General features: G+C 35.7%; 1 protein-coding gene across 1 annotated transcript; it reads right to left on the reverse strand.

Moving 5' to 3' along the window:
* Window positions 1-4,409: 4,409 nt before the first annotated feature.
* Window positions 4,410-5,093, reverse strand: LOC122278459. Its single transcript, XM_043088649.1, has one exon. The coding sequence runs from the start codon at window positions 5,091-5,093 to the stop codon at window positions 4,410-4,412; it is 684 nt and encodes a 227-aa protein (XP_042944583.1).
* Window positions 5,094-21,547: the final 16,454 nt, after the last annotated feature.

Here is a 21,547-nt window from a genome sequence, read left to right on the forward strand (position 1 = left end):
GTGAGCATTTTACTTTTGTGACAAATTTCCTGCATATTTTCCTTTGCTGGGATTACTTTTGTGCCCTTGTGTTTCTATATTGCCGATTGGAACTCTTTAGTCAAGAGGTCTCCAAGGGATGAAACCCTTGTGGGAATTTGAGTGAAAATTGGATTTTTGGTAGCCAAAGGAGGGTTCTCAAATATAATCCGGGATCACTTCGGCTTTTCGATTAAAATTCCTTTGCCTTTGTCTGAGGGGTCAATTAATTCGCTTGGCTCTGATTCTTTGTCTAAAACCATATGAACGGCCTTGTTAGGATTTTCTGCATTAACATAGGCCATTGGCCCTTGAAAAACCACAGAGGGGGACAATTCTTTCATACTCTGAATTTCAATGATAGCAATAGCATTTGGACTTTCTAAGTAATTTTCCTCTTCTGGTAGTTTGTCCAGTTGAATGGATCTAGGGGGAATAGCTTGAACCTGGTGTGGGGGGAGTATGGTTCCCAAATTTTGGTACTTAGCTCTTAGCCATGGGCTATGGGGAGAGGGTCAAGGATGACTTTTAGAAAGTGACAGAAAATTTGGGAGTACCCAAATCTACCACAGGCATGGTAGAAATCCGAGTATCTCATATTTGAATGATACCCATGTGTCAATGTTATAGTCCGTACAAAACCAGAAGCATTGTTTGAGGGTTTTTTTTTTTATATCTATTTCAGCTTTGATCTTAACAAACGTTTTGCAAGTGATTCCAAAATTAGGATCAATGTCTATGTCCAGTAGAGTTTCGAGTGCTTCTCCAATCTTTGTAACATTTCCAATAGTTGTATGATCAAGAATAAGACCATGAATTTGAATATAAAATACTGATGAGTTGAGGCTTATCTCTTGCTAGATTGATCCTACTAGCCAATCCTTGAGGATCAAAAGATGACCCTTAAAATTCCAAGGAGCCTAGTTCAGGATCCTTTGTTTATCTCGAGCAGATTGGAAAGTGAAGATGAACTTATTAACCTCCAGATCTTCAATGCAGGGCCGGCTCTTCCATTAGGCAACTTAGGCAATTGCCTAAGGCTCCTAGTGAAAAAAGGCCCAAAAAAATTATAAGTAAAATTAATTAAAAAGAAAAAAAAAGACCTAATTAAAAAAAAAAACAAATTAACTCAATGGGAAAATATCAAATGTATCAAATAGATATTATGTTATTACTAGTTTTAAAAGTATCTCCACGTAATAATTATCTCTCGTACTCTCCTTATAAAACTTCACTTCTCCTTTGTCATTATTAATTTAATATATAATGTGAAAATTATAAATAACATAATCTAATTTTTGAGTGTTTATAACAAGTTTTTGTATTATCATTTAAAGAGGCAAGGGCCAAAATTTTTCCAAATACGTAGATTGTTTATAGAAATTTATTGAAAATAATTATTATAATTGCTTATAAGAGTCTAAAGCACATATTGTAAAATTAAATTAGATCAAATCTTCTCTAAATCGATAATTTTCTAATCAGATTAAGTCGATTATTAGTTAAAAATGTGATATAAAATTATGCTCAATAATTTACTTTGCAAAAGGATATGAATTATTTTTAAATAGAAAAGTAATGTAAAAATTAAATTTAAATTTATTTTATTTTTTTAAAATAAAAAATATTTTGCTCAAAATTTTCGCCTTAGGCCCAACAACATATTGAGCCGGCCCTACTTCAATGTGAAACTTCTTGGGAAGCTCCATGTTACTTTGAAAGTGGCATGTAGTGAGATTTTGTTTAGTGGCCTTGTTGCCACAATTATTCCTATTAATACCAAGTCAATTGTTTCTTTTGCAAAGTCATCTATTGGGATGAGATCAAGATCTTCTCAAGATAGTGATTCAGTTTGCTCTATGAGAGAGTCCATATCCATAATGCGAGCTAGAAGATAGCCTACAGATCTCCAAAGAAGATGCTCACATGTTCTGCTTGCCAGACCCACAGAGAGAGTTCTTTTCACCAGAATCAAAATGTACTTGCCATAATATTTATAAATTTGAATATAAGGCCCATGTACTTGACAATATCTAAGAGCTCTAAGCTCACCAATTCACCAAAAGATATTGGAAATGAGCCATCTAGTCGATTAACTGCCAAAGAGAGAGTAGTAAGACTTTTTAGCAAACCAATTGTAATAGGGATATGTCTTGTTCTTTGGTTTTTTGACAAATCTAATATTCTCAAGGCATTCATATATCCAATATCTAAATAAAAAGAGAACCACTACTTAAATTGATCAAGTAGTTAATTGCCAATCTCTTTTGGAATGTTGCCCTTAAATTTCAATCATGTAGTTGAAGATTTTGAAGAGAGATTGAGAGGTTCACACTAGAATTTGGAAGAATTCCATTTAGGTGATTATTGGATAACCCTAAATATCTGAGATATCTGCAGTTCGACAAGGATGATAAAAGGCTCCTAAGTTCTGGAAATTGAATGACCAAATTATATGCGAGATATTGAGCACCTCGAGAAGCGTAAAATTCCCAATTGGTTTTGTAATTGAGCATGAGAATGCGTTTTGACTCAATTCTAGCATGGTGAACTGTGAAGCTTTAAGAATAGAGTTGGGAATCGTTCCACGTAGTTTATTAAGGCCAAGACTCTTTATGAAGATTTGGAAGCAAAGCCCATATTTGATGGATGGTGACCAGAAAGATTATTTGATATCATTAGAACAACTTGTATTGTTGAGATATTGAAGATCAAGAATGGAATTGGTCCAGAAAAATAGTTTAATTCAATTTCAAAATGCTCTAGTTTTTGCAGATTTCTAATTTCACTTGGTATTGTACCTGCCACAATATGAATAATAATTAATATTTACGTTCATGCAAAAGGAAAAATGTGGTCATAATAAATCACACAACTTAGAAAATTCTTAAACAAATACCGTTGACCGTAAACTGCCTAAGATAAGAACACAATTTAAATACCATTGAGGTGGAATATTTAAATTGGTTGAGAGCTAGCATTATTGAATGTATTTATTTTCTTGAGGTCTCACGGCAGTACATTCACGGTGGACTTGCCTTGCAGTGCTGAGGAATGCTGGTAGCTGGAGGGCTTCATGCCGTGATGCTTGCTGTGCTTGGGAGGGACTGCTGTGGTGTTGAGGGAGAAAGGGATGGGCGACTGACGTGAGGAAACGAACGGTATTCCTAGGGCTTGAAGAAGTTCTTGATGCATGAAGGAGATAGGCGTACGGTCTTATGTATGTGTTATATATGGCAGCCTTAGCTCTGTGAGGAAAGGAAGAAAGTCCTGTGTGCATGCATGGGTTTCTATGTGGGTTGGGTCCCACATTGGGCTTAAGTCTTGAGCATTTCATTCGGTTTTGGGTCGTGGTTGGTCCATGGGTCTTGGACGTAAATATGGAATTCGTCGCTTATCAACTCATCTTACAAATATTTTTAAAATTTTAAAATAACTCTTGAACCAATCACTAAATAAATAGGACTAACTTGATCCATAAATATGAGTAATTCTATTCGTCAGCCTACTGTTCACTTCACACTGCATACCTTACGTGTATTTTTATTTTTTTAATATCTTCTATGTATCTGTGAAAGCCTTCACTCCATTGCCATATGAAGCTTTTGTCAAATAATTGATTTGACTGACCTTCTGTCAAAAGATGTCCATCCTAGATTTGTACTTTTGTTTTCCTTTTGAAATTCAAATCCACAAATCTCATATCCTCTTGTTTTCCTTTCATTTTTGCCTATAATCCTCTACCTAATGCTTCATATCCCTCTCTCCCAAAGTGGCACGCCTCCCTCCCTCCCTCCCCTCCTCTCATTTGAAACCACAAAACAGAAGCAATCTCAAAGCTCCACATCCATTTCTCTCAAAAACTGAGCAGCAGAGCTCCATTTTTGCGTGGAGATGTATGCTTCTCTCTTACTCTGTATGCTTCTCTCTCTAATTTTCACTTCTCAGTGGTGTGGGTATGAATTATTAGTTTCTTGTTTCTATTTATGGGTGAATTTGGATTTCTAATTCGTGATAGTGGTGATTGCCTGTGTGAGTAATCATTTTATGGGCTTTAGGAGTGGGGTATCAGTTTTTGTTTTGTTTTATTTTTTTCTAATTTGATTTTATTCGTGACCACTTGTTTGTTTGCTAAGGAGAAGTTGAAGGAAAGTTCGGTTTGGATATTTTTTGGGGTTTTCCAATAGACTTAACTGTCTAATTCTTCTATTTTATTATGCTTGAATACAATATTTTGATTTGGTTATTTTGGTTTCACTATGCTCATCATTCTAGGTGTTGGCACCAAGTTGTGTTGCATTTTTTTTTAAATAATAGTTGATGGATTTGTTATTTGATTTTTCTCTCAGAAGCTATTTTTTTTTATTTGAAGAAAAACCTATATGTTGTATTCATGTAATTGCTGAGTTACATAGTTTATCAAACTTTACACACTTAAGAATCTCTTGTGGATAATCTTCCATCCACACCCTCTCCTCTTGTATACTTAATGCAATTTTAGCAAGACTATGTGCCACATTATTACAGCATCTGTTAGCATATACCACAGACCAGTCTATTCTCTTCCTTAATACATCTTTAAGATCTTCAATTACCTGACCGTGTCTCTCCCAACATTCATCAGAGCTATTTACAGCATTCATAACAGATAAAGTATCACCTTCAAATTGAACCTTTCTGAAATTCAGTTCAGCACACAATTTCATGGCCCTCCATAGTGCATACACCTCAGCTACTATTGCATCTTGCACCTTTGTTCTAGGACAGCAGAGAGAAGCAATTATTTTCCCACTACTATCTCGGATCACCACCCCAATCCTACTTATATCCTTCTTAATTTTCCATGCCACATCCCAATTAATTTTCAATACATCACCCATAGGTGGTTTCCAATGAGTAGCCTTGTTGCTTATAGAAACACCACTGCTTGCTTTACTGGTTTGCTTCACTTGAGCCAATTGAAAATTTGTCAAACATTGAACAGCTTGGTTAAACACTTCATTTGGCCCTACAAGCTTATTATCAAACACCAAGCCATTACTTCTCAGCCCTATCCTCCTCATTACCACAGCCATAATTTCTAATTGATCTCGAGACAGCTTTAGAAACCAGTCTGACCAGAGCTCAAACATGTCCCTTTCACCACTCGACCATTTATGCACTGGACTCCTCTCACAAGCCCATACATCACTTGCCCCCTCCAACTCCACAAGACATGATAGACTGATTCATTTTCATTCATGCAAACTGGACAGGTAGCTTCCTTCACAACAGACCTCTTCATTAAGTTCATCTTTGTTGGCAGGCAGTTCAACATAGCCTTCCAAAAAAATACTTTAACTACCCCTGGGATATTCAATAACCACACCTTCCTCCACACCTCTCCTGATTTGTTTGACATCTCCTTTTTCTCCCTTCTTTTTCTATTGATTTCCACATGATATGCACTTCTAACTGTGAACAAGCCATTTTTTGAATATGCCCATATCTGCTTGTCTGGTAATCCCGAGAGACTAATAGGTAATTTGCATATTATATCTGCTTCCTCTTCATTCAGCACTTCTTTCACTAGCTCCACATTCCATTCTTTTCTCTCAACTGAAATTAGTTGCTCCACCTTTGCCTCAGCATGCAAAATACTGATTGGGGATTGAATTTTAAAAGTAACAGCCCTTGGAACCCATATATCCTTCCAAATCTTAATACTCCTTCCATCTCCCACTCTCCAAACCAATCCCTCACTCAACAGGTCCCTTGCATTTGATAGGCTTCTCCAAATAACTGAGGGTCTGAATCCTAAGGGAGCATGCAACAGATCAGTATATTTGAAATATTTTTCTTTTAATACCACAGCTGCCACAGAATAGGGTTTCATCATTACTCTCCAACACTGTTTTGCAAGAAGAGCTTGATTAAAGGTTTCAAGCTCTCTGAAACCCAATCCCCCATCATTTTTAGACCATCCCATCTTTGCCCAACTTCTCCACTGAATTCTATTCTCCTTTTGCTTGAATCCCCACCAAAATTTTGCCATTTGAGAAGCTATCTCATCACTCAACTTTTTTGGCAGCTTGAACACACTCATATAATAGGTTGGAATTGCTTGAATGACTGCCTTAAGTAATACTTCTTTTCCTGAGGGTGATAGAAACTGATTCTTCCAATTACTCAACTTCTTCCATACCCTATCTTTTACAATGCTGAAAGATTGGTATCTCGATCTATCAACCATGATTGGCAATCCTAGATACTTCTCACAGTTGTTTTGTTCTCTAGATCTACAATCTTTGATAATGGCCTTTCTCATTTCACTAGCAACTGTTGGACTGAACAAGACTGTTGTTTTATGCTTATTTAAGCTCTGACCAGAAGCCTTTTCATATACCTCCAAAATCTCATTGATCTTCCTCCATTCATTCCAAGAAGCTTTCCCAAAGATTAAGCAGTCATCTGCAAACAAAAGGTGAGTCATTTTAACACCCCTACGAGCCACTACAACCCCTTCCAATTCACCTCTTTGCTTTGCTAGCTCAAGCATAGAGCTTAACCCTTCAGCACATATTAGGAAAAGATAAGGAGATAAAGGGTCTCCTTGTTTTAATCCTTTTGAAGGAGAAATAAACTTCCCTGCTCTACCATTAATTAGAGTAGCATATGTTATTGTTGAAATACACTTCATTATCAAGTTTGTCCATCTTGCCCCAAATCCAAGCTTCCTCATAATTGCCTCTAAGTATTGCCACTCCACCTTATCGTAGGCCTTAGAGATATCAAGTTTTATAGCCATGCTCCCCACTCTGCCTTTTTATCTACATTTCATAGAATGAAGAACCTCATAAGCTGCAATAACATTGTCTGAGATCAATCTTCCAGGTATGAATGCACTCTGACATCTTGAGATAACTCTATCCATAACCTTTTTGAGCCTATTTGCTAGAGTCTTTGCAATGATCTTATAAAATACATTGCAAAGACTTATCGGCCTGAAGTCATTAACAATTTTTGGATCATTAATTTTAGGAACCAGTACAATAAAGGTCTGATTGATAGAGTCCTTCAACCTGCCTCCATTCAGAAACCTCAACACTGCTTCACTTACATCATTCCCAACCACATTCCAAAAGGATTGAAAGAAAACAGCTCCATACCCATCAGGTCCTGGAGCTTTCATAGGCCCCATCATTTTCAAAGCCACCTCCACTTCCTCTCTTGTAAAAGCCTTCTCAAGAAACTCATTCATAGATTCAGACACCCTGGGCTCCAACTCAGCAATACATTCATTAATACTTTCTTTAGATGGTTGTGCACTAGAGTAAACTTATGCAAAATGTTCTCTGAATGCAGCTTCAATACTCTCCTCATTATCCCTCAAAACTGACTGATCATCCATTATCGCCACAATCTTGTTTCATTTTCTTCTTTGATTAGCACATTCATGGAAGAATCTAGTATTTTTATCTCCCATCATGTACCAATTCCTCTTAGCATGATGTTTCCACTTAATATCCTCCTGCTCCAGTAATGTACCAATTTTTTCTTGCAGCTGTTTTAATTCTATCATCACTTCCTGAGAAAGCTCCCCTTGGAGCTCTTTAATTCTCTTTGAAATTGTTTCAATTTCCTTGATTCTGCCTTTATCACTCTCCTTAAAGCAAGATGACAATATGCCACTGTAGACTTTTAGTCTAGTTTGAACTTTCTGTACAGGTTCAGTGTCAGCTATTCTCTTCTCCCATCCCTGCTTAATTGCTTGCTCACAGCCCTCTTGCTTGATCCAACAAGTCTCAAACTTGAATGGAACTCTCAACCTTCTTTTGTTATAATCACCATCACCAGCAGTGAGTAAGATTGGCAAGTGATCTGAACATCTCCCAATTAAGGCCTCCACCTTCAGTTCCTTAAACAAGGCTCTAAAATTATTGTTTACCACAAACCTGTCTAGTCTTTCCTTCGTAAAGGATAAATCCTCTTGTTTATTTGACCAAGTAAAAACATTACCTCTGCATCCAATGTCATCTAAACCACATTCCTCCAAAGCTTCTCTGAACATTTTAATCTATTCCTCTGGTCTGCTCTTACCTCCTACCTTCTCATTCTGCCATAAGATCTCATTGAAGTCTCCCCCTACACACCAAGCAGTGGCATTGGCAGGTTTTAACTGCCTCAATAGTTCCCATGATAGCCTTCTTTTTCCTGTTTCAAGGTGGCCATAAAAGCCAGTAAAGTGCCAATCACCCCCTTCCTTTTCCCCTTTAACTAGAACACTAACATGCCAGTTTAAATAATTGATCACTTCCACTTCCTTGTCATACTTCCACATTAACACCAAACCTCCTCTCCTTCCAACTGGATCCACAATTAGGCACCCTTCCATGCCTAATCTTCTTTGCAAACTAGAGATCTTACATGATCTAGCTTTTGTTTCACAAACAAAAACTATAGTGGGCTGCTTATCCTTAACCAACAGGCTAAAGTTCCAACATAGGATTCTCATAATGCCAGGTGGTGCTGCTCAGCAGCAACCACCCTTAGTCTGTCATCATTATAAACCATCTCAATATCACCTTTAATTCTTTTTCCTTCACTCACCACCTCACTAGCATCTTCAATTGATTCATGATTTATTTTCAACAGAGAGTGAGGACTAGAATACTTACCTGACTCAGGTCTAGCTCTAGTTCGTCTCCTCCATCTAGCAGCCTTTTTGTTGTCTGGAGCTTGGTCAGCATCATTTGAGTTCAGTTTTTCAACCAACAACCTACTCTCATCCACAATAGTTTGAACATCTTCCACATTCAAATAGGATTCTGCAAATTCCTTATTCAATTCTTGCTTCATCACTGTTAACTGTTCTTCATTAGGCATCATCACCTTGGAACTCTCCTCCCTTACATCCACTTCCTTTTCACTAGAATTATGTTTGTTATTCCCCCCTTCATTCTCTTTATTAGCACAATTTGATCTCAATTGTTTCTCACTCTCCTCACTCCTAAGATTTGTTTGCTTTCCCCCACACCTACCATCACTCTTTCTAGCTTGAGGCATAGCTTGAAGCCACACTCCATACTGACTAGAACTACCTTTCTCAGCCTTACAGCCCTCCTTTTCATGAACAATTCTACCACAACCAAAACACATTCAAGGCAATTTCTCATATCGAAAAGGAATCCAGCTTTTCCTTCCATCTACTAAAATAGTTCTCCCTCTAGCTATAGATCTCCTTAGGTCACATTCCACTTTGACTCTCAGACACCTTCCCCAAGCAGAGCCATCCTCCTGGACATCTACCTCCTTCACCTCCCCCATCGACCTCCCTATAACTTCCCCCATCTTCTGATTCATATAGCTTAATGGCAAATCCAACATCTGTACCCATAGATATGCATGATCGAAGTCTATTCTACTAGGTTTTGTTTCACCATCAAACTCTTTTATCACAAGCAGATAACTGTCAAAAAGCCATGGACAGCCATCTAAAACTCTCATTTTATCTCTTCGAGTAACAAAAGTAATTACGAAACAGTTACTCCCTATCTCATAAAATTCCAATGGCTTACTGACTTTCCATACCTTTTCCATCATCGACCTCACCACCTCCTTTCCTATCCTACGATCCAAAATGATCTTCCCTACCAGACTTCGTTCACCTTTCAACCTCAATGCTCCAATCGAGTTTTGCTGGATCTTAATCGGATGCTCTTCTTCATCATTCAATTTCAGATGCTTCCATACTTCCTCCATTTCCTCCATCCTTTCCTTTATTTACAATTGCAAGCATAGAAACCTTCTCTCCTCAATTGAGAAATGAAGACTCACACTTCTCCTTAGTCACTTTCCATAAACAGAAAACGGTTGAGAGAAGACAAATTTTGATTCTTAAAAGCTTATAATTTATAATTTAAGTAATCTCTCAGAAGCTATTTGTTATAATATATAGACCTAGTTTTTTTTTCAGCTAAATAATTCTACTTGTTAGATTCTGAGTGTTGGCACCAAGTTGTGTCGTACAACGGTTGATGGATTTGTTATTTGATTTTTCTCTCAGGAGCTATTGTTATAATAAATAGGCACGTTTTTGTTTTTTGGGCTAAATAACTATGCTTGTTAACAACAGATTTATCTGATCTACATGTCCTTGATTATTTTCTATGGAAACAAACACATATTTGGTGTTTTAAAATTTTCAAAAGAAAAGGTTTATGTTCTCAAGTGTATGAAACAATGTGATAAAAGCACTTATGATCTTTTGATTTTTTTTTTTATGTGATAAAACAATGTAAAATCATGAAAAGCTCTCTGCCACACAGTAATAGGATCAAAATTTGATTTTTTTATGTGCCTTGACTATGTGTTGCTTGTATCTTTTGAAATTCGATTTTTGATCTACCAATTGGCTGTTGAAATAAATTGATTGTCTTTTGTCTATATACTGGAATTTTTGGATCATACCAATAGAAAAATCTGCAAGATTGCCCAACCTGCAAAAGCGACCAGTACATACTGGCAAACAACAGTACAAACACATATTAGCAAACAAGACTACTGAGTGTCTCAAACATTGGGCACTTAACTCTTGGATACTACTACACACAATCAAGGCACATTAAAAAAATCAAAATTTGATCCTATTATTGTTTATTAAGTTGCCTGCACTTTTAGTGGCAAAGACCCTTTCTTGATTTTAGATCACAAGTGCTTCTGTCAAATTCTACCATGTTACAAATAAAACTAGGTTTCTTATAAACACGGGAATTTCTTGACAAATTGACTCAGAGGGATGAAATATAAACCTGTGATGGACAGTTGGTTCAAAAAATTAGGACACACAATCAAGGCACATAAAAAAATCAAATTTTGATCCTGTTATTGTTTATTTAGCTGCCTGCACCTTTAGCGGAAGAGAGCCTTTCATGATTTTAGATCACAAATGCTTCTATCACACTGTTTTATACACTTGAGGACACAACCTTTTCTTTTGAAATTTTTAAAACACTAAATGTGTGTTTGTTTCCATAGAAAATAATCAAGGACAGGTAGAGATGACTCTGTTGTTAATAAGCAGAGTTATTTAGCTAGAAAAAAAAAAGCATTTCTATTTATTATAACAAATAGCTCCTGAGAGAAAAATCAAATAACAAATGCATCAACTATTGTAAAAAATAATAATAATAATAAAATGCAACACAACTTGGTGCCAACACCCAGAATGATAGAGATGAATCTGTTGTTAACAAGCAGAGTTATTTAGCGAAAAGAAAAAGGTCTATATATTATAATAAATAGCTCCTGAGAGAAAAATCAAATAATAAATCCATCAACTATTGTTAAAAAAAACAAAATGCAACACAACTTGGTGCCAACACCCAGAATGATGAGCATAGTGAAACCAAAATAACCAAGTCAAAATACTGTATTCAAGCATAATAAAATGGAAGAATTAGACAGTTAAGTCCATTGGAAACCAAAAAATATCCTAAATTTCCTTCTACTTCTCCTCAATGAACAAACAAGTGGTCACGACTAAAATCAAATTAGAAAGAAAAACAAAAACTGATACCCCACTCTGAAGCCCATAAAATGATCACTTGCACATGCACGCAATCACCACCGTCATGAATCAGAAATCTAGATTCACCAAGAAACAAAAACAGGAAACTAACAATTCATACCCATGCCATGTTGGAAATAGAGAAGTGAAAATTAGAGAGAGAAGCATACAGACATATTAACAAGCACTTCATAACCACACTAGAAATGGAGCTCTGTCGCTCAATCTTTGAGAGAAATGGAAGTGGAGCTTTGAGATTGCTTCGATTTAATTTGTGGTTTCAAATGGAAGGGAGGGGAGGAAGGAGGGAGGGAGGCATGCGACTTTGGGAGGGAGGGATACAGAGCATTAGGTAGAGGATTAGAGGCAAAAATGAATGGAAAACAAGAGTACATGAGATTTGTGGATTCGAATTTTGAAAGGAAAATGAAAGCACAAATTTGGGAGGGACATCTTCTGACAGGGTGTGAGTCAAATCAATTATCTAACAGGAGCTTCAAAAGGCAAAGAGCAGTGAAGGCTTTCACAGATGTAGAGAAGAAATTAAAAAAATAAAAATACACGTAAGATGTGCAGTGGGAAGTGAACAGAAGGCTGACGAGCAGAATTACTCCATAAATATTAATTGAGCTTTAAATTAATTATTGAACCTGACGAAAATTCCTTAATTTACCTTAATAATTTATAGGTACTTAGCCAACTCAAAATTATCAACTAAATCTTAACTAGCCTTAAATAATTGTGGAATCCAAGCCACATAGAAACCCATGCAATGCATTGTATATGACCTATGAGCTTAACTAGAATTCCTAACCAAGCTCAATAAATAATAGTTAATTTTATTATCTAATACGATTAAACATAGTAGTTTGAATAAAATTATTTCTATTTATCTCTAATTATTTCGGATCAGGTTGTTACATATACAATGTTTGAAAAACTCTATTTACTAGAGTTTTTTTCATACCGTTGTTATCCAATATATTAAGGCGATCAAGTGTCATTACTTATCTGCTAGCACTTTTGAATTATTTTTTAAAATAATTAATAATAATCCGAAGGTCATGATTGAAAGTACAATATCTATAAAGTGCGATGCAAGTGAGATATGAATATAATATATAGCTAACATTACGTACTCATGATAATATCTTCTAGTACTGACTCACTCATGACTCCCAAGATTCTTCGTGGATTCTTTCGATTTCTTGTATACTAATTCACATAAATGGACTTAACTCTATTTGGGAATGATCAAAATAATTATAAGTCTGTGAATGTTTGTTGAAAACGGAATAAATAATAAAAAAGGAGTTGGATTGCAATTGTAACTCTCTACCTTGCGACAATAATTTCTATTGTATTTCTCTATTTATTTATTTTTTTAACTAGAGTCAAGTGGTTAAATATTTTAGTTTCCACATATGTTGCGGAAGTACAAATTATTTTGTGCTTTCAATGAGAAGGTACCAGCTACTTACTCAGATACAATCATAAACATTGATAATAGTAGTAATACCATATATATTTGCTAAAATAAGACTAAGCATACCTTCAAAATTATTCTGACCAAGTTCAAATTAGTACGTAAGCATAGTTAAGTTCCCAATTTCCTGGAGTAATCTTCCGGTGAAATTATTATTCCACATCTAAACGTTCGTGTGCACTTTAGCAACCAGGATGGAATAGTACCTGTCATGGAATATCTAGCTACCATTTAGAAATTAAGTTGGAGTTAGCTAATCATTGAAAGATCAATATAATCAACTAATCAAAGCTAAACATACCTTCAAAATTGTTATCGTAAAGGAATCACGATGTAAGAATGGTAGAAATTAAAGAACTAGAAAGAGAAACTATTATCACAAGATGGAAAGGAGATCCTCATCAAAGCAGTTGTGCTGTCTATACCCACATACTCAATGAGTTGCTTTAAGATACCTGAAACTTTGTGTACTAAGCTAGAGCGACTAATGGCTAGCTTCTGGTGGGGTCAAAGGAGGAATGAGTGTAAAATCCATTGAGTTAGCTGGTCCAAGATGTGTGCATCCAAGTTAGAAGGAGGGATGGGCTTTACGAATCTAAAAACCTTTAATATGGCCCTTCTAGCAAAGCAAAGGTTGCGCATTCTACAATAGGAATCATCCCTTATGCATAAAATCTACAAAGCTAGATACTTTCCCCATGGCCAATTTCTAGAAACAGGCCTAGGACAACATCCTTCCTATGCATGGAGAGGAATATGGGAGGCAAAAGGTAAGCTGAAACAAGGATGTATTGGAGGGTAGGCAATGGGAGATCAATCAACATATGGTCTGATAACTGAATAGAAGGCTTCAGGCCATTGACTTACAGCTTAAGGGAGGCAGAACATGCTCATATGGATGCCACAGTTACACATCTCATTGATTAAACTATCATGTGGTGGGACCCGGAAAAAACCATAAGGTTATTTCAACCATAGGTAGCAGCAGAGATCTTAAAGATAGGGCATGGAATAGGAGAACATGCCGACAAACTGGTATGGGGAGAAGCAAAAGATGGCAAATACAGTGATAGGAGTGCCTATAGGTTCTTCAAAGAAAGAGGCAAGAAAGGTAGTAAAGGGGAAAGCTCAATTGCAAGCAGACACAAGGGGGTGTGGAAATTGGCATTTGAGTTGAAAAGGATCATCTCTCACTAGAGTCTTTCTCCACTGAATAGTGTCTTCCCATTCTCTTTTGCTATCAACTTTTCATCACCTTCAAACTTTCTTTCTCATGAACCCAAATTTATGCCCCTGAAAAAAAAAAATGGATGCGGAGAATCCGATACAACAAACAAAGGCCCTCTCTTGGGAATATCTCAACCTTCTTCTAGAAACAAACACTACAAATGAAAATTCTGAACTATCACTCATTGGAATGATAGTGGCCACCCATCCTCTTAATAGGATTTATCTTCATTCAACCTTCAAAGCAGCTTAGAGCTTTGTAAAAAATTTCCATATTGAAGACTTGGATGTCAACCTTTTTCTCTTCACTTTCCAATTAGAAGGTGACAAGCAAAGAGTTTGGAATCAAGCCCCTTGGAAAATAAAAGGCCATCTTCTCATCCTCAAGCAATGGCCAGCTGGTTCTACATGGCAAGAGATAAGTCTTAATACTTCAAATTTTCATGCTCAAGCTCATGGCTTTACAAGAGACTATATGAACGAAAAAAAATGCTAAGAAAATAGGGAATGCATTGGGGAATTTTCTGGAAGTAGATGTGGACCCTCAGTTTGGTATTGCTTGCAAAATGGCACTTAGAATCAAGGTTGAAATTGACATCACAAAGCCTTTGAAAATAGGCTTTTGGTTCCCAAGAGATCACAATATTGACAGTTAGGTATCTTTCCTTTCAATCATCAACTATACAGAGGAAAAGATAGAGGCAACAATTGATAAAGGGAAAGGATTGATGGTGGAAGAGGAAAATCCCTTAGCTGTAAACACTGAGAAGTGGATGCTGTCGAATGAAACCTTCCCGAGAGCTCCTCTATTAGCACCAATATGGGTTAATTCACCCCGAGATCTCCTCACAAAAGCACCAAACACACTGGTTAGAAGAAGTGAAATACAAAAAGAAACTCAGAGTAGGAAGATGAAAAGCTTTACTAAGAAAGAAATCCTCTTAACTCCAGCTGATCTAGGCGGTGGTACAATGTCAGCCTCTCAGATCCGATCGAGCGTGCACAAAATTGTCTAAAAAAGAATCGCTGCAAGCAAAAGGAACGGCCAATGTAGGTCACTGTAGCATCATGGCTAGATTCAGATGTTGTACAATTCAACATGTCAGATGCATGGGGAATGAAGCAGCTCATAGTTTAGTTAGACATGCATGGCATGTAGATGACATTTCAATTTGGTGGGAATCTTGCCCAAAGTTCTTACAACAAATTGAATGGGTAAACAAATTATTGTAACAGCTTGATTATTTCAATGAAGCTTTTTCAATAATAATAATAATAAAAAGTAATGGTACTTTTGACATTGGGTGGAAAGTATTTCATAAAAGGAATATATAAAGCCTAACTCTTGACAGAATCGATTCATGTAGAACCTGCTAGATTAGGGACTTGTTGAACCCAAGGTTTCAAGTTTTGTATAATTATATATCCACACATAGATTTTGATGATAACAAATAAATTCAAAGAATAAATGAGTCTCAAGCTTAAGTTGTCTACACAATGGAGTTAAGCACATCAAGGAACCAAATATGAGCAAGAAGGGAACAAGTTCACATTAAAGTAGGATTAAGGCTTAAAATTAATATTTTATCATAAAGTATTAAAATACATTTTCTACATGTGCATGAATATTTTGAAAATTAAATTTGAAAATTTTGAAAGATGATTGATTGTCATCTTTCACATGTGCATTACATGATGAAATGTTTGAACTTTGAAAATATTAAAGATGATTGATTGTCATCTTTCACATGTGCATGCTTTATTTGAATTTTTTCAAAAGTGATTGATGCTCACTTTGACTTATGCAAAAGGTAGATGATTTTATTTGAAAATTTTGAAAAGTAAAGTGTGCTCCTTTTGCAATATGCAAAAAATAAAAAAATTAGGTTTGAAATTTTTGAAAAGTAAAGTGTGCTCCTTTTGTTATATGCAAAAAATAAAAAGATTAGGTTTGAAATTTTTGAAAAGTAAATGATGTTGTATTTGACATGTGAATCTTTTTAAATTTGAATATGAAGTCTTATATGCCTATAAATAGATCATTTGAGAGCTTTACATTTACAACACCAAGAGTATACAACATTCATTCAAAACTTTCATTCTATCTTCTCTAAGCATTTAGTTTTAATCCTTGTTTATTTTGAGAGAGATATAGTTTGCGCTGTATTGTTCTTATTTCACTCATTGATGAGTGTTTTCTGATAATCTACCCACTATCAGCTATTATATTAGTAAAATGATGTGTATAACCCTTGTGCATGTAGAAAATGTTTTACACAGGAAATAGTTGAATAACTACGTGTAAGGTGATTGCAAATGTAGAGGGTGTTCTACAAGGATCATTTGTAGCGGTGTTGTTCAAAGGTGTAATAGGTTTCTATCTCCACCTGAAGGAGGTTGAATAGTGAATTTGATAATCCTCAAGGGGTAGCTTGAGGCGAGGACATAGGCAGTGGGGCCGAACCTCGTTAACATACTGAATTTGCTTCTCTCTTACCCTCACTCTTTATATTTATTGTTTTTTCGTATTTTTTTTTATATTTTATATTATATATTTAATTTATAGTTGTTATTTTTTTAAATACAACTCAATTCACCCCCCTCTTGTGTTAGTAATATGGGCAACAGGACTACATGCATATCCCCCAAAGAGGACTTGGTAATTTTAGTAACTAAGTAATTAAACAGAAACGGTAAACCCAGAGCATTCGGGCCAAAAAAATATAAGCAACATTATAATTCCCCACCGGCCTCTGCTAATTATCTAAATAAATCCAATATGTATATATCATGATGTGTGTATATTGTTAATTAGGTACTACCACTAAATTCTCAGATATTATAATCATAGACCTTTACTCAGAACATGCTCGGTTTGGATTGAGATAGGCTTTCCACCTATCTCATCTCATCATTATAACTTTCACAAATTTTCACACAAAATATAATAAATAATTTAACTTTTTTAAATTTCAAAGCAGTAATAATATTAAAAAATAATATTCTAACTATATTTTATTCAACTTTCAACTTTTATTTCTACTCATCTCATCTCAACACACTATCCAAACCTAACTTAAGAGTTAGACAACGTTGGATACTGAGCTGAGTTCTTTATGAATAGTAGTGAGTTGAGTTGGTGGAGTGAGTTATGTGAAATGCATCTAAAATGAGTTTAGATGTGTTTGAATATTAAGATGAGTTTTGTGCTATTTATAAAATAGTTGAAAAAGGTTGTGGGTCTGACGTATAAGGAGGTTTTGAGTTGAGATGAATTTTGTAATTTGAGAGTTTGGTATTTGGATGTTAGATTTGACTTAAAATTAAATTGATTTTAGTTGAGCCTTACAACCAAATGAGTCCTTAATATGGATTCGGTACGCAATGGGAATGCTTAATTTGTACTATATTATTGTACGTATGTCTGAATCGGTCCATTTGACGAAGTTGCATATATGTGTGTAAAAACGGGTAACAATCATATTTGTCTATCGCTATATCTCAATCATTGTTTTAAGTGCTCCATAAATGCTATTGAGTCTTAGTACATATATATGATCTCCCGCTTTAGACCTTAAGAACTCTAGAAGATCCAAATCATTGTGATTTAATCATATGCATTCTTTCTTGAATATAATTAAAACCATATTATTGTTTGCGAGGATCACATAGACACTCAGCTCTTGGATCAAACTCCCTTAATTTTTTTCCCAAACTCAAAGATTTCAAGTACAAGAAAGATAAACACATACAGTGAGCCCTATAGTTAATTGTTGCTCGTTTAAATAATTTGGGCAATATCAAAGGAACAATAAATTTTACTTGTACAACAATCTTTATTCATCGTATCTCTTTTTGTTTTTGTAAAATATATTCGTTAATGAACCCATTTATGAATCGTATATAAGACTATAATTGTTGGAAAAAAATGAATAAGAAGATATATACGTGCAAACGCTTTGTAAACTACAGATAAGTACTAACATAAGAAGAACAAATTAGAAAGAGAAAACTCAGTGTTGAGGCACGTTGTGATGGACACTCCTTAGAATAGATCATGTCACCTCCAAATCTTAACATGCAATAAGCTTCTTGACAGTCTACTTCTAAGATACAACAACATCAATTTTCATTAATCTCATTTTCGGTGCTCACAAAAGAAAATATTTGAATCTAATATAAAATAGCCAAAACCCAAAGAAAGTAAAATAAAATGAAGGAGGAAGTATTTTTCTAGATTTCTAAAGAATTTAGAGGTACTAAATTCGTTCGTGGGTAATGTTCTCTATTTATAAAGAATGAAATGACACTTGTGAAAAGTCACAACTAAAATAAAATAGTACTTGAGAAAAGTCAAAACTTCTCAATTTGTAGAGAACACATTGAAAATGTATCTAATTCCCCAAATGACAAACCCCCTTGTTTGGTGACCAAGCCGTTAAGGCTCTTATCCCAAATAGGCATGCATTCATTCGAGTAACCATGACAACTTTTCATTTAAACTTTTGACCAACAAACCAACAAATTGACTAATAACACTGATTCACATAATTGCTTACATGTAGTAAAATATTTTAATCATCCCAAGTCTAAAGGAAACAATCCACCACCTAATTAAAGTATTTTAAAAGACAGAGTATATGAAGTTTATTTGGGCAAAGTATTATGCATTAATAGAGGTAGCTTGCAGCTTCAGATGTTTACCTAGTGTTAACATGTTTCCATTTGAAACATCCTTGGTAAACCAAATCTTAAACCAGAATTTTTTAACTCAAGTTTCTTCACACCACATACATAGTACGCCTGATATGTATGCCATATATCACGTTCCTATCAAAGTGGTGCATGACCTTTATGCACCATATTTGGATTCATGAGAGCTCTAGAGAATAGCCTAATTATCATAGACTACAGCCCCACACCCACACTCACATAGATGAGTCCTCGAAGGGTACATGCAATTCAATAACTCTCCTCAGTCTTGGATATGTTCAAAGCATTTAGCTTTTTCTTTGCCCTTGCAGTTGTTGTGAGAACCGCAGTAGCAGAAGGGGACATACCATCCATCAATTGTGAGTGGGAGGCAACGATAAGAAACACTCCATTGCTTTGATGAAAAATAGATGCAGGTGCAGGAGAGTGCATCTAATCTAGTACATGGGCAAGCAAACACTTTGTAGAAAGCCATCACAAGGTGAATAAGGACTTTTCACCTTATGGTAGGCAAGCCAGAAAAACTTTATAATGTGCAAAGGCAAGAATAAGGAGTTGTAGAAGTTGGTAGCCTAGACGAGAAAGCGAGTTACCCACCTAAGGCAAGCAATAGTCAAGGAAGAATTAAGGCAGATATGTGAGCTTTCCAAAACAATATAGAAATGCTCATAAGGTGGTAGTCTCATATACAAAAACCCACACTCCATTTGAAGAGTCACATATGGTGTGTGTCTATAGAAAATATTATGACTCGGCAGATCATATCATCTAATTGAGATGTATGGTCCGATGCCATGTGGGAGATCCTCATTTGAGGAGAGACTAAGAACATAAAAACCATATCCTGCAAGGTTGTCTTTGTTATCCTGTAGTAGGACGTTTAAAACTAAATGACTTTTTTTTAAGCATTCTTGGAGTCAGAAATACGTTAGAAGGATATCTAACGGTCCCATCCTATAAATGAGATTGGACAAGGAACAAAATCCCACTTTTAAGATCGCAAACACATGAGCGTCCATAAAGTTAGATTCTTTAGGGAAAGCAAGAGATTTCAAGGGAGGCAAAGAGAGCAGCAGTGCAACACCATCGTGGTAATGTTGTGAGGTAGATTAACTTCCAAGACAATGCTGATAAATGACAGATGAATGTTGTGAGAATATATGAAAATGGCATATGCATACTCTGTAATCTCCCCATTTTTGATAATGAATTAATAAATGTTTTGCCATTATATTTATAAATATTTTTACTTCTTATTTTATGAGATCTTGAATAATACGGCGATTGGATTAATTCTGTGTGATATTCGGGTGTGCGTAACCTTATCATGTGTCAATCATTATAGACGGGTAGAGAGAGTCCCCAGACCATTCCTATGGTACGTTGCCATGAGCTTCTATAGGTAGAGAGAGTCTTTATGATGATTGGGGTGGGACGGTATTGTGTTGACCTCACCTGATAGACGGAAAGGAGAATTCCCCCAAGTGTATCACATGTGGTATATTTGAATTAGTTGGTTGGGTAGACGTTCCCAGTACAACATGTATATCTCTATGTGAGTGTTGACATGTATGAGATAGGCAAGTCTGCTTGCACGTTGTTTGGGTGGGAGTGATTCCCCAATTTTGACCAGTGAAGTGGCTTCCCATGTTGCCATATCAGGTGTCAGATGTTTGTGTGAGAATGTTTTAGTATGATGAGCATATGTGGGATGATTTTTATGAGTTTTATGTATTGAAGAGGAGGGTCATTCTTCGCCTTAGTGATATTTATGCTCAATGATGTTTTACACATAAGGTAACTCTTTAGAGGGTGACTCCTTGCCATGTTGACAAATAAATGTATTTATGCTTGAGAGGGGATTCCTCGCCATGCACAAATATATGTGTTCATCTATTTGTTACACAAAATTATACAATGCATCTTCATGAGCATTATCTCTTATTAGTGGTTTTGTCATCAATGTTTAACCTACCTATGGTTTTAATATCGAAACCATAGACTTTGATGCAGAGATAGACCCAAGAGCAATACTTGAGGTGGAAGAGCCAATCCTACTCAAATTGTAGTCATGAAGGTTTGTCTCCATTGTAGACACTGTATATCTTTGGAAGTTGTACATATCTTTTAGTTGGGCGACCACTTGTACTCAGTATGCCTCATTTTGGTTGTATGAACAAAGTATTTGGATGCATGTGTATCTATTCGAAGAAATGGAGTAACTTGTGAAAATTGAGTGAATTTATAAATGGATTAGATTTCTTGTACTATAACGTTTAGCCTTAAGACTAAACATATATTTTTCTACTACGATTCAATATATATATATATCCTAACACATCCACTTTTATGTGATCGATGCATGCTTGACTCGATTCAAACCTTAGGTGTTGTTGACTGGCTAGCACCCTTGGCACCACAAATCCTCGCCTAAGTCTTTGGAGTGCCACATTTAGTAGATGAATCATTTTTGCTTTCGATACTAGAAGTTATTGATCCTAATTTGTTGAGCAATGAAAATGACTATGTTGCTATGGAGACCTGCTTATCAACA

The sequence above is a fragment of the Carya illinoinensis genome, chromosome 10 (genome assembly GCF_018687715.1).
Source record: "Carya illinoinensis cultivar Pawnee chromosome 10, C.illinoinensisPawnee_v1, whole genome shotgun sequence".
Lineage (NCBI taxonomy): Eukaryota > Viridiplantae > Streptophyta > Magnoliopsida > Fagales > Juglandaceae > Carya > Carya illinoinensis.